Source organism: Crinia signifera, chromosome 1, assembly GCF_055691185.1.
Source record: "Crinia signifera chromosome 1, ASM5569118v1, whole genome shotgun sequence".
Taxonomy (NCBI): Eukaryota; Metazoa; Chordata; class Amphibia; order Anura; family Myobatrachidae; genus Crinia; species Crinia signifera.
The window spans coordinates 270,899,072-270,913,107 of NC_139217.1; the positions used below are offsets into that span (position 1 = coordinate 270,899,072).

At 38.9% G+C, this 14,036-nt stretch overlaps 1 protein-coding gene across 1 annotated transcript in view; it reads right to left on the reverse strand.

The window, feature by feature from the left end:
- Positions 1–14,036, reverse strand: part of GRIN3A (glutamate ionotropic receptor NMDA type subunit 3A) — a 263,518-nt gene that overhangs the window by 56,768 nt on the left and 192,714 nt on the right. The window contains exon 5 of the mRNA XM_083183908.1: positions 13,412–13,527. Within this exon, the coding sequence (XP_083040034.1) occupies positions 13,412–13,527 (116 nt within the window). The remainder of the gene's footprint in view (positions 1–13,411; positions 13,528–14,036) is intronic.

Genomic DNA, 14,036 nt, shown 5'->3' on the forward strand with positions numbered 1-14,036 from the left:
TTCGGGGGTCTTGCTAATGCCACATAGCACCCACCATTCATTCCACCAGAATCTGAGCCGCAAAATCCAAAAATCACTCCTTCCCTTCTGAGTCCTGCCATGCACCCAACTGATATTTTTTGGTCACATGTGAGGCATTGCCGTACTCGGGAGAAATTGGGGCACAGATTTTGGGGTGCTTTGTCTCCTTCATTCCTTCTGAAAATGAAAAATTTTGAGCCAGAACTGCATTTTTGTGTAAAAAATGTAATTTTTCATTTTCACTGCCCACTTGTATCAAAATTGGTGAAACCCCTGGGGGTTTGAAATGTACACTATACCCCTAGATGAATTCCCTGAGGGGTGTAGTTTGCAAAATGGGGTCACTTGTGGGGGGGTTCCACTGTATTGGTGCTTTGGGGGTCTTGCTAATGCGACATAGCACCCACCATCATTCCACCAGAATTTGTGCTGCAAAATCCAAATATCACTCCTTCCCTTCTGAGTCCTGCCACTTTTTGGTCACACATGAGGCATTGCCGTACTCGGGAGAAATTGGGGCACAGATTTTGGGGTGCTTTTTCTCCTTCATACCTTCTGAAAATGAAAAATTTTGAGCCAGAACTGCATTTTTGTGTAAAAAAATTTAATTTTTCATTTTCACTGCCCACTTGTATCAAAATTGGTGAAACCCCTGGGGGTTTGAAATGTACACTATACCCCTAGATGAATTCCCTGAGGGGTGTACTTTGCAAAATGGGGTGACTTGTGGGGGGGTTCCACTGTATTGGTGCAACATAGCACCCACCATTCATTCCACCAAAATCTGAGCTGCAAAATCCAAAAATCACTCCTTCCCTTCTGAGTCCTGCCATGCACCCAACTGGTATTTTTTGGTCACATGTGAGGCATTGCCGTACTCGGGAGAAATTGGGGCACAGATTTTGGGGTGCTTTTTCTCCTTCATACCTTCTGAAAATGAAAAATTTTGAGCCAGAACTGCATTTTTGTGTAAAAAAATTAAATTTTTCATTTTCACTGCCCACTTGTATCAAAATTGGTGAAACCCCTGGGGGTTTGAAATGTACACTATACCCCTAGATGAATTCCCTGAGGGGTGTACTTTGCAAAATGGGGTGACTTGTGGGGGGGTTCCACTGTATTGGTGCTTGGGGGGTCTTGCTAATGCGACATAGCACCCACCAAAATTCCACCAGAATCTGAGCTGCAAAATCCAAAAATCACTCCTTCCCTTCTGAGTCCTGCCATGCACCCAAATGGTATTTTTTGGTCACATGTGAGGCATTGCCGTACTCGGGAGAAATTGAGGCACAGATTTTGGGGTGCTTTGTCTCCTTCATACCTTCTGAAAATGAAAAATTTTGAGCCAGAACTGCATTTTTGTGTAAAAAAATGTATTTTTTCATTTGCACAGCCCAGTTGTATCAAAATTGGTGAAACCCCTGGGGGTTTGAAATGTACACTATACCCCTAGATGAATTCCCTGAGGGGTGTAGTTTGCAAAATGGGGTCACTTGTGGGGGGTTCCTAACTTTTAGCATCTTATGGTGCCTAGAAACCTACATGGTGCCTAAAAAATAATCTCATAAAAAGGAGGCTCCAAAATCAAGTAGGTGCTCCATCTATTATGAAGCCTGTGGTTTGGTCAACGTGCACACTAGGGCCACATATAGGATATTTATGAAAACAAAAGAATTGGGGGAATCAATTTTTAGTCACATTTATCTAGTAAAATGTACTGTGTTCCTTAGAAAAATGTATTAAAATTGCAAATCTGCAAAAAAAATGAAATTTTGAAATTTCACCTACACTTTGTTTTAATTCCTGTGAAACACCTAAAGGGTTAACAAACTTCCAAAATGCTGTTTTGAATACTGTGAGGGGTGCAGTTTTTGAAATGGTATCATTTATGGGGTTGTCTCACATACAAGTCCCTCAAAGTCACATCAGAACTGAACTGGTCCCTAAAAAAATCAGTGTTTGAAATTTTCTTGAAAATTTGAGAATTTGCTATTCATATTGTAAGCCTCCTAGTGTCCAAAAAAATGAAAAGGAAGTTGAAGTAATGATGGAAACATAAAGTAGACATATGGTCTATGTTAGTTATTAACTATTTTGAGTGGTATGATTATTTGTCTCACAAGCAGAAAATTTAACATTTTGCAAATTGCTAAATTTTCCATTTTTTCACGATATTTTGGTATTTTTCACAAAAAAACACAGACTGTATCGACCCAAATTTACCACTAATTTGAAGTACAATGTGTCACGAAAAAACTATCTCAAAATCACTGGGATAAGTAAAAGCAAAAAAAAGTTATCCCCACTTAAGTGAGACATGTCAGATTTGAAAAAAAGGGCTCTGTCAGGAACGCAAAAACTGGCTCTGTCAGGAAGGGGTTAAACATGTTACCTCAAACCATATTTTATCCTTATTTTTTTTGTAAGGATATCAATATGCCTATCCCATGCATGTTTAAATTGTACTACTGTATTTGCCTCTACCACCTCTGATGGGAGGCTATTCCACTTATATACTACTCTTTCTGTGAAGTAATTCATCCTCAAATTTCCCCTGAATCTTCCTCCCTCTAGGTTCAGTGCATGTCCTCGTGTTCTGCTGCTCCTTTTTCTGTGAAGAATGTCTCCCACCTGTACCTTGTTAAAGCCCTTGATATATTTGAAAGTTTCTATCATGTCCCCCTTTCCCTTTTCTGCTCCAAAATATACATATAATCACCATCAACACAGTATCAATTTAGATTCTGAATAATTTTAAATCACTTAAACCCTTTAGTAAATGGACCCCTTAGTATATTAAACTTAAGAAAAGGTTAAAAAGTTATCCAATAAACTAACCTATGACTGCAATTCTATACAGTTATAGAGATCCGGAGGATAGGTCAACAGTGTTTAGGTTGGGAGCCAATAGGCTGTAACCATACTGTTGACATGCACAAGTGAGACACAGACAAAAGGTCAACAAGAGTTTTTCACAATTTTGTTTCAGTTTTTGGACTTTCTCACATTTCACTAAGGACATTGACACAAAATAGTGAAAACGTTTGTTTTGGTTGGTTTTGGTTTTGGCTGATTACGTGCCAATAATATACCCCATACCCATAGTTAATTTTAATATTAAAAACTTCAATATTTTAGAATATAAGTATGATGTCAAAGTCTAAAATTATTTTGTATGTACATTTGTAATTTTTTTTGCATCTTATACATGGTTTTAAAAACGCACTACTATTTTGATAATACGTTTTGGTTAATACAGTGGAGCATACGAAAGGCATGTCAATTTAAATTTTTGGTACTTGTGTAGTTTCACGGCGCCAGCTACTTCCGGGTGTACGCTCGCCACGAAATATGTCAAAAAAAGTAACTTAACTCCATGCCAACATGGATAGTTTATACCTCCACTATCCATTTTGGCATGGAGTTGATTTTAAATAGCGTGTCGAGCGTAGAGAGCCACCGAGCCTGCAGCATGGGCGAGCGAAGCAAGCCCCGCAAGGGGACTCAGACGCACCGCGCCATGCTGGCGCCATGAAACTACACAAGTACCGGAAAGAGCACCTGTACTGCATCTGCACCCTGCAGACTCCGTTTTTCTCAAAAGAAATTGGTAATTTTCCTTATTAAACCATTTCATTTACAAAACAGAATAAGAGACAGCAAAAAAATATCAATACACAATTCACAATACACAGTACACAATTTATCCATATAATAATACCGTGAAACTACACAAGTACCTAATTTTTTTGTATGTTTTTTTTTTTAAATATTAATTTGAAGCAATATAAGTTTCCATACAATATATTTAAAATGGAAGCAATGCAGGGAAACTTTAAGTAACAAAAGTTAAAGTAGAATGCATTTTTGCTGGAATTTGTATACTCATTTCTGATTGATTATCCTGTCTAAAAAAGTTTCCACTGGAAGAGTTTGACAAAACACATCTGCAATCGGTGGAAGTAATGGTGACTGCATTCAAGCTGTTCTCTCGGTATCCTGTTGGAATTGAAGCAATGTAGTGGACCTAAGCAAATCATTTACACCTGCTGTTGTGAACAAGTTTACAGAAACGGTTTGCTGCATAGGTATATAAACAACTGATCCCATATCTCAGTGTTTCCAAATTTTAATGATAGTTAGCTTTGAAAGTGTAACTTGCACTAGATCATTGATACTTATCTTTGTTGTCACATACTTCACAACACTGCATGACTGGAAAAGTGGAACTGTAGTATAACATTAAAGTTAAACTTTTTAACTTTTTCTATTTAGTTAGACAGATGATGCTGGAAGGCTGCTGGTAGGGGGCTGTGAGGGTCAAGACAAGAACATAATGAGAAAATAGAACACATTTTTCAGGAAACGTGATTAACTTTTTTTTACCAAAAAGAATTCTGTGTTTTATTGTCTGACTGGTCTCTTCTTCACCTAAAAGTGTTGCAATATTTGTTACAGAAGAGAAGACACAGAGGAGCAAAAAACTTCTTTGGGGTACAACTCTATACATGATGTGGTTTTTGAATCATATAGAAAAAACAGAGAGGTAAATTTACTGAACACTGTTAATTTGAGTTTGCAGCATTGCTGTACTTTCCATCTTGGCAATTACATAATACCTGGCAGTGTTTGCTCATATAAAACTGAGAAACACGGCAGAAAAGACATGTATGACCAATACAACTTTGGAAAACTCGGAAGAATTCTCCATAGACATCACTACAACAAGGAAATATACCAAGATTAATTTCTGCAAAAAGAAACATGAATAAGCTCAAAATGCACTTATCAAGTAGATAAGTGGATCACTTATCAAGTCTGGATAATCATGTATGAATCAGTCAGATCTGTGTAGTGCATCTTTGTGTAAATAGTTACATTTTTACACAGGCTCTTTGAGCTGGTCCTGGTTTTAAAAATACATGGGAAAAATTGTGTGAAGTCCCCCTGTATTTAAAGAACCAGTACCAGGCTCTTGAACCAGTCCTGTTGTTTCCAAAATATGGGGAAACAATAATGTAAGGTAAGGTTCCCCTGTATTTGTAAAACCAGCACCAGGCTCCACTAGTACTTAGAGAACCATAAGTACCAGCATCCAAGGCATTTAAGGGCCCGCTGGTTCCTTTAATCCCACCAGTAAATAAGTATTACAATAATAAGTTCACACACACCATACAAAGTATCATTTTAATAAAACATCCTTGCACACTCACACATACATACATACACACACATACTTACCTTCTATCCCCTGTAGCCCTTTGGTCCTTTTGTCTGGCAAACCAGACCGCCAAACATAAATCACTTCACCATCGGAAAACACAATTCCAGCAATATTGGGAATATATTTATGAATCACATCAGGTTTTATACTTAATGTCAGTGCAACTTTACAATTTTCAGCTCTAACCTGCTTAGACGTGAAATAAAATCAATCAAATGTCAATGTGATATACAGCAGTTCTCCATAGGCATGAAGGCTGTATAACTTGACTCTTCATACTGTATGTAATTCTACTTGTGAAATAATGTTGAATATCATACTTTAAAAAGTATTCAGTTCTACAAAGAGCCAGGCATTGCATTTGGTTGCATGCTTAGCTGAAGTTTACTTGTTGATACATGGGCACCTTAGCATCCTATAAAGCCTAGTATAACCCAATAGGTTGATGCTGTAAATTTGAGTCACGATTTGACAGATTCTGGAATTTTGTCCAAAAAACGTCCAGGATTTGAATCCCAAGAATGATGCTTTCAATTTTGAGATTTCAGGATTAGTTGGCTCATGCACCTGCAGCAGATGGTTTAAATCTGGGGTAGCCAACTCCAGCCCTTGAGAGCTACCAAATAGTTAACATTTTCCATGTCTCCTCACAGAAGAGGTTATTCTGATTGGTACGGTCCCGTTTTCAGCCCCATTCTAATCGCTGGTCACAGGAGCTTGCTCCTGCGACCAGCTGATTCCCTCTGCGGCTCCCCGGCAGAGGTTCCTTCTCATCAGCGACCATCTCTGGTCGCTGATGAAAAGGAGACACTGAGCAATATATGTCCCCCGTGTGTACGGGCTTTAGAGAGAAAAGACCAGTGCTATAAGAAAAGTGCTGTAATTAAAAAGAATAGAGAAAAATAGTAACAGGCAAAGGATTTAGAGTTAAGCCCAAAGCGGCAATTGCATAGCAGATTACTTGAATAAAAATAAGTGAATGAGAAGATAAATGAAATAAAAGAGGTGATCAATGATAAAGAAATATAGAGGTATATTCATCAAAGGATGGAAAGCCTGATGATTGTTTTCATCAGAGAAAGGACTTTGCAATATAAATCAAGGGAAATAGGATTCATGGGCTTTCAACTCTGACAGCACCCACTTGCATAGAAAGTTTTACAAGTGAACGAGTGATAAAATCGTATATGTATGCCTATTTTGGCAGAGATTAGCCTGGCTAAGAGCAAATTAAACCATTCCACTCATTGCCAACTGTGTTTCTGCTTGTTCATTAGAGGCCCTGTCAATCTACAGTAAATAGAGAATTATTGAAAGACAGAATAAAGGAGGAAAAGTTTGTTAAAACAGGTAGAGTTCAGAAAAAGAATACATTTTATAGTAAAACCTAGAAACCATGTAACAGAGATAATGTAAGTAAAGCTGGATACACACCTACAACTTTATCTATCCCAGAGGTCCTCAAACTATTTTTATCTGGGACAACATCAGACAATAAAAATAATGACAGGACCCCAGCAAGTTACTGCAGAAGGCCCTAACATCACATGTGTAGTCAGCAGACCGCACATACAGTACATGGCAGCATTGTGGAGGCACAACATGATGTGAGGAGTCTAAAATAACAGACAGCTCAACAGATGTTTCAGACTCCTTGAATCACTGACTGAGATTAGAAAAGTCATCAACCTGATGGTCAGCAACATGGAGTTGCAACCCCATAATGAGAAGGTTGGGACCCACTTTGGGGTCCGGACTCACAGTTTGAGAACCACTGATCTATCCAATCCATCTGGTGGGAATACTAATCTGTACAGTATTGGAAAAAATGACAATAGATCATTTGCTCCCAAACACTGGAAAATAGACAATGGTCATTCAGACAAATTGGTTGAATCCATTTGATCTAATAGATTTGTCTACTAATAGTTTTTGTACATTGTCCAACATGTGGAGGAAAATGATTGAATTGTATGTGCATCAAAAGAGGGTTTATTATATTATTATTATTATTATATTACATAATATAATTTAATATAAATATATATATATATATATATATGATAAAGAAAGAGAAGATAGGGGTGCGCTAAATATACCACTCTGTGGCTTTACATACAATGAGTTAGATAAAACTTAAATAAAAACAAGTAACATTTATTACAAGGTACAAATCCAGCATTCAGTTTTCATTTCGCAGTTTTTATATATATATGCCACATATAGTTCAGATCCGCTGCCCAACGCGTTTCGTCCCTTGGGACTTCATCAGGGGCGATGAACCAATCTATATAGGTGGTGAAACATGCCGTTATAAACATATAATAAAAAAATGACATAATAATACGATTAAAAAAATACATAAAATGATACACCATCAAATATACGGTTGTGAAGGGTTTACATAACCCCAAATATAGGGAAGGAGGTGGAGCGAAAGACATATAATAATAATAATAATAACATGTCAACATCATATATTATATTTATTATTATTATATGTCTTTCGCTCCACCTCCTTCCCTATATTTGGGGTTATATTAAACCCTTCACAACCGTATATTTGATGGTGTATCATTTTATGTATTTTTTTAATCGTATTATGTCATTTTTTTATTATATGTTTATAACGGCATGTTTCACCACCTATATAGATTGGTTCATCGCCCCTGATGAAGTCCCAAGGGACGAAACGCGTTGGGAAGCGGATCTGACCTATATGTGGCATATATATATAAAAACTGCGAAATGAAAACTGAATGCTGGATTTGTACCTTGTAATAAATGTTACTTGTTTTTATTTAAGTTTTATCTGACTCATTGTATGTAAAGCCACAGAGTGGTATATTTAGCGCACCCCTATCTTCTCTTTCTTTATCCTATCTAAACCTGTGCCTTTATTTAACAGCAAGGTACGATAGAGGTGCTGCTCTTAAAGCGCATTATTGGGGCCACATCTTTTTTGTCATATATATATATATATATATATATATATATATATATATATATATATATATATACACATATACAAGAATACACAGAGTAATATGAGTATTTGTGACAACTTCCTGGGATTGTCCCCATTGTTATCCCTTCCAAATGTAATTTCTTAAATTTGCTAATAAAAGATATTTTTTTTTAAGTGCCCAGTTATTGGTATTGTATCTTGGTTGGGGGACACGAACAGTAGTAGAGGGGACATTATAGACCACCGACAAGAGCATTGCACATATAAATTCGAATCTTTGCTGCAATGTACTATTTTCACACAGTGATCAACACTTAGATTATTCTGGATATTTTTATAAATTAAGCAAACATATAGTCAGGTTAAAAATGATCATTTAACAATGTAAAATGAGTGCAAAGCTGAAGACTTACTCTATTACCATTATAGGCTGAGACAGATTGCTAAACAGCTCCATTAGTTATGTATAGGTGATGATAAATTATTGCATATGAATGTCTTTGAATGAAATATTGTATTGCCCTTGTTTTTCTCAGGATAAAATGAATTAGTTTTCTAGCTAATATGAGAGGTTATGTAACAATATTTGCATCCTTCTATACTACAGCCCAACAGCAAACAGTGACCTTCAGCTTCCTTTTTTCTAGAAGTTGTCACATTAGCATGGCCCCATTTTATGCATATAAAACAGTTCTCCACATTGTAATAACATTTCCAAGCACACATTCATACTTTTCAGCAGGAAGTATGAAGCTACTGTATGTATGTATGTATGTAAATCAAGGACAATGTACATAGACATCAGTGGCATAACAATAGCCCCGCAGACCCCGCGGTAGCAGGAGGGCGCTGTGTAAGTGCGGGCGCCGGGGGTCTGTGGGGCTATTGTAATGCTGCAGCTGCGTCTGTGCTACAGCCGGCACCCGCAGATTTACTTGTCTGCGCTGCGTTCCTGGCTCCCCTTCTGGCATATGCTGCTAGAAAAAAAGGACCATCATGAAATGTCTGCCCCCATACAGCAGACAGTTCTCTGAAACAGTCTGCTGTATTGGGCAGACATTTTATGATTGACCGTTTTCATAACAGCAGAAGACAGGAGGGGAGCCGGGACCGCACCGCAGACAAGATCTGCGGGTCCCTGCTACGGAAGAGTGGAGGGATAAGGCAGGGAGGGGGGGGCAGTTAACTTTACGGGGGGGGGGGGCAGATATAATAGTTACGCCACTGATAGACATAGGTGATTTCAAATCCAATTTATGATCAGAAAACATTTCATATTTTCACTTCCTTTAAATTGTAACATTCACATTGCCTTGCCATACATCACATAGCATTATATTTACGCATGTGGTGGATAAATAAACAATATTAATGAATTAATGGCTATAATGACTGTAATTTTATACAAGGCTTCATTAGACATGGAAAAATTCTACAAATCAATTGATCCCTGGCGTATTCGTTCCGTGGACCAATTGTCAACCCCCTCTTTGGCGGACACTGAAGGCAATGAAAGTCAGCTCAGACTGACTTTTATTTCTGAAGGGGAGAGAAATCATTTGATGGTTGGTGACCATGGAATGATTCTGCCACATGAAAGGAGATGTGTGCGTGTACATCCCCTTGCATGTTACCGAGGGGATTCTGTGTTGGGGACGGGTGTCCGGGCAGGCAGTGTGGCTTAGCCAGCAGTGATGAATCACCCCCAACATCTATAAATTGAGTCCCGCTACAAAAGAATCAGAACAGACACGGATAACAGAATGTAGCAATAGGAGTCACCAACAAGTGTAGCTGACCAATAAATGTATAAGTTAACTTTTTTTTTATATTCTGGTAGTTTAATTGTAGGTGCTCATATATATATATATATATATATATATATATATATATATATATATATATATATATATATATATAGGGGTACATTTAATAAAGCATCTAAAAATTAAAAGAGGGATGTTGCCCATAGCAACCAATCAGATATAGGGCGGGATGCTCTAACCCAGAAATGTGGTAAAAACCCCGTTATCTGGGTTTTTACCGCATTTCTATATTCTGTAAGCACTGCAGAGGGAATCTTCCAGTAAAAGCTGGCGATTCCCTGCATAAGCCTATAGGTTTCTTACCGCACCGCTGTGTAAGGGATCCGTCACGGCGCTCTGCGCATGCGCAGACAGACTCCCGGGTCTCAGACCCACATCGCAAGGGACAGCTCTTATCACAAGAGCTGTCCCTTGCATTAATGATCACATATGTTAGAGAATATGCGATCATTAACTATGTGAAGCCCGGCGGAGGGGGGCTGCAGATGTTAGAACATCCCGCCCACTGCCTATCATTTCTCCGTTGCACCCTAGCTAGCAGTGTGACATCCCAGAAATGCATAAATATTGTAATAAGTGCAGTATGTAAAATAATTTATTTGATGAAGATCCATCACAGCGGGAACATATTCAATCCCCTCATAGAGGGAGAGTTTAGTAATATATTAGAAACTGCTCCTGGAGGGGAGGTGGGTTAATCCCAAACTGTCTTGATGGATAAACTTCACCACCACAAGGCTGCGGACTCCTAAAGGGAGATGGGAGGCTGATCACAAGCACAGTGACAGTCTGCAAACCCAGCATGAGAGGGGTTTAAAAGCAGAGCTGCATGTGACAGTTGGAGCAGTTGCCTTGGAGAGAGACACAGAGCAGGGGTGCGCTCTGTGACGAGAGCTTCAGAGGCATTAAATGTGCCAAGAATTACCAAAAGGCGACTCCCGTGCAGCACAGTTGCCTGGTGTCATGGTGTCCCAGTGTTCATCCCCACCAGGAAGCAGCGTCGTCCTGCTGGTCAGGAATTCCATAGAGGTGCATCAGAATTGGGCTGTGTCAGAGGCCCGGCCTAGCTGAAGGAGGCCGGTGGAGGGCGGTGACACAGAGCCCCTCTTTTCCACAAAAAGGGCAGACATTTCAGTGGTCCAAGCCCCGAGAATCCTTGAAGGGCAACAGGGGTGGACCCAAAAGTATTCCCCAGGGCTTAAGAACAGATTTAGAGAGGCAGATTTTGCAGCTTCATTATAGGCCCCCACAGGACATTCATTACTAATTAAACTAGGATCTATAATACAGCGGTAGGAAAGAGCAGCAGAAAGGAACTATAAACAGAGTTGTCAGCGTAAGAAACATTAAAAGTTAAACTCCGGATTATAACTGTGAATACAGAGAGAAGATCCGTTTATGTTCTCATAATAGCAATTTCTCTAAATTGCGCAATTTAGAGAAAAGGACCTGCACTTCAAAATTATAGTAATATTGATATTTTAGTTATTTATGTAAATGCTTTGCTTGGTAAATGAACCGTTTATTTGCAGCTGGAGTGATGACACTCAAACGGTAAGATATCTGTCTACAGCAGTGAAATAAAACTTTGGTATTATCAGAGTTGTGGGAAACCGACTGCTGAAGTGTAACACTTACATAGTGTCAAGCTAGATTGTTGTAATATAATAAACCTTGTTAACCTATATCCTAACCTTTTGTTAAATACTTACCTGATTGAAATAAAAAGGAAAACTGGTACTTCCTCATCTTTTGCAGCATTATCCTTTCTGCAACAATGTTTAGGTAGGTGGAACTGTGCCAAAGCAATATGTAACTTGCATATGCATGCCAGGAGCCAAAGGTTTCCAAGCAGAAAAAGATTCAGCAGACCAGGGGCCAAATGTAATGATGGGTGTGACAATCAGAAAGTGAGAGATTTTGGGAGAGTTTTTTTCATTTTCCTTAAAGCAGCAATCAATTACATGGCAAAATCAACCTGTTTTTTTTTTCAGTGTAAATGATTGCCGCTTTAAAAAATTCATAAAACTCTCCCAAAATCTCTCACTTTCTGATTCCCACACCCTATTACATTTGGGAAATCATTCAGATCCACGCGATCCAAACGATTTTTGAATGACCGCGCATGCCCGTGAGCCGCCCGCCCGAAGGCAGCAAGCAAAGGCTAGCATTCACTCACTGCTCACTGGGTAATTGATAACCTGCAGGCATTTGGGGGCATGCCACTGGCATTTCCTTAGCGCCCCCATAAAATGCAGGTGTTCTACAGCTGTTGGCGTCATCAGCTGCCTCCTTCTCCCCATGGCCTTCACAGCACTGAGTGAGTCCGCTGCAAGCAGAAGAAAATGCATTCAATGGTGAATGATTTTTTCCCTGTGTGCACGAGAAATTTACTTCTAGTGGTACAGAAAAATGGGCATGGACATGTGTCATGAGGGGGCATAGCCACATGAGCGCTGATGCATGCTCCTGCATCGTTGCCAGTGGACGCAGTTAGCCTGCCTTTTTTAGCTTAGAAATAACGATTTTAGTGAGCGATGTCACAGGGCCAGGCAGGGCCAGGCAGGTTCAAATAGAAAAAGTGATTTGCAGGACTTGAGGCGATCATACAAAAGCAACCTGACAGATTAACATCAAAAGTGGGGAAATCATTCCAGACCCTTAAAAAGTTGCAACTTAGATAACAGGAATATATAGTAAAGTATTGAGAAGTATCAGAAATTCACCTGAAAAATGGCATGTTTTTATTGGCTACATTATACTATTGAAATCCCTCCCAATACATTATTATGCACTGGAAGCATAATACTAGATGTTCTGCACTGTGTCCTGACCTTTTTTTCCTCAAATAAAAAATTGACACTACCTTTTCACCTGCTCAGCCACGCACAAAAAATCTTGGGAAGATGGATTATATGAATATATCAAACCTTGGAGGGAAATACAGGAGAAAATTTATTAAGGCTTGCAGTAAGATAAAGTAGCAACTGATTAGCTTCTAACTGACAATTTACAGGCTGTGTTTGCGACAAAGCCAGGTCTGTATTCAATTCAGGATTCCAACTGTCGGGATGTTCCGACAGGCAAAATAAAGTACTGGTTTGTACTTTATCACTGTATCACTGTATCGCTCTCCACTTTATATATATCACTGTATCACTGTATCGCTCTCCACTTTATATATATCTATCTCCAAGGTTTGATACATCTCCCCCATTTTCTTTCTCTATTTTTTCACAACATAGAACATATTGTTAGAGTTGTTTAACAGGAATCTAACAAAATATTTTAAAAAATAATTCCAAGAGAACAATGACATGATATCTGTGCTTTACAGGTAAAATATGTGCAATGTATAGCAATAAAGCATACCTTCAATTGCAAATGGCTTGCCCACAGTCAGTAACTTGCATTCAGCATCTATAGAGACCTCATAGTCCAAGAGCGCTTTATCCATGATGAATGCATCCAATGTTTCTGGGTCATTTCTGCATATATTTCACAATAAAGGACAAAAAGAAGATAAATTAGAGATAAATTACACCAACGTTATTTGTATTTTGTAATTAACATATTAGAAACTGTACCATGAAGTTTATCCTGTATGTATGAAAGGGTTGTGTACAAAATCCTGGCACTCACTATCCTGACCACCAGAATGCCAACAGCTTTCTGGCATACTGGCAAAATTCTGATGGTTTCTGGTATTAGTACCCTAACCCACTCATTCTAAATCCCACTCGGCACAAGAGGATTCAGAGTGTACACCGGACGCGGTGATGCCTCTGACCCTAACCACCTCCTTCTTCACAATCTAACCCTTATCTCCGCAGCTTAATTTCAATTTCACCTGATTCTGAAGGATCAGGCCAAGAAATCGGCCCAAATTGGATGGGTTTGACATCCCATCCGATGTGCGCTCTTGTGCGCATCAGATTGGAATTGGAGGTCAGACGGGCAGAACATAAGATGAATCAGAATTGGAATAATCAGTGGT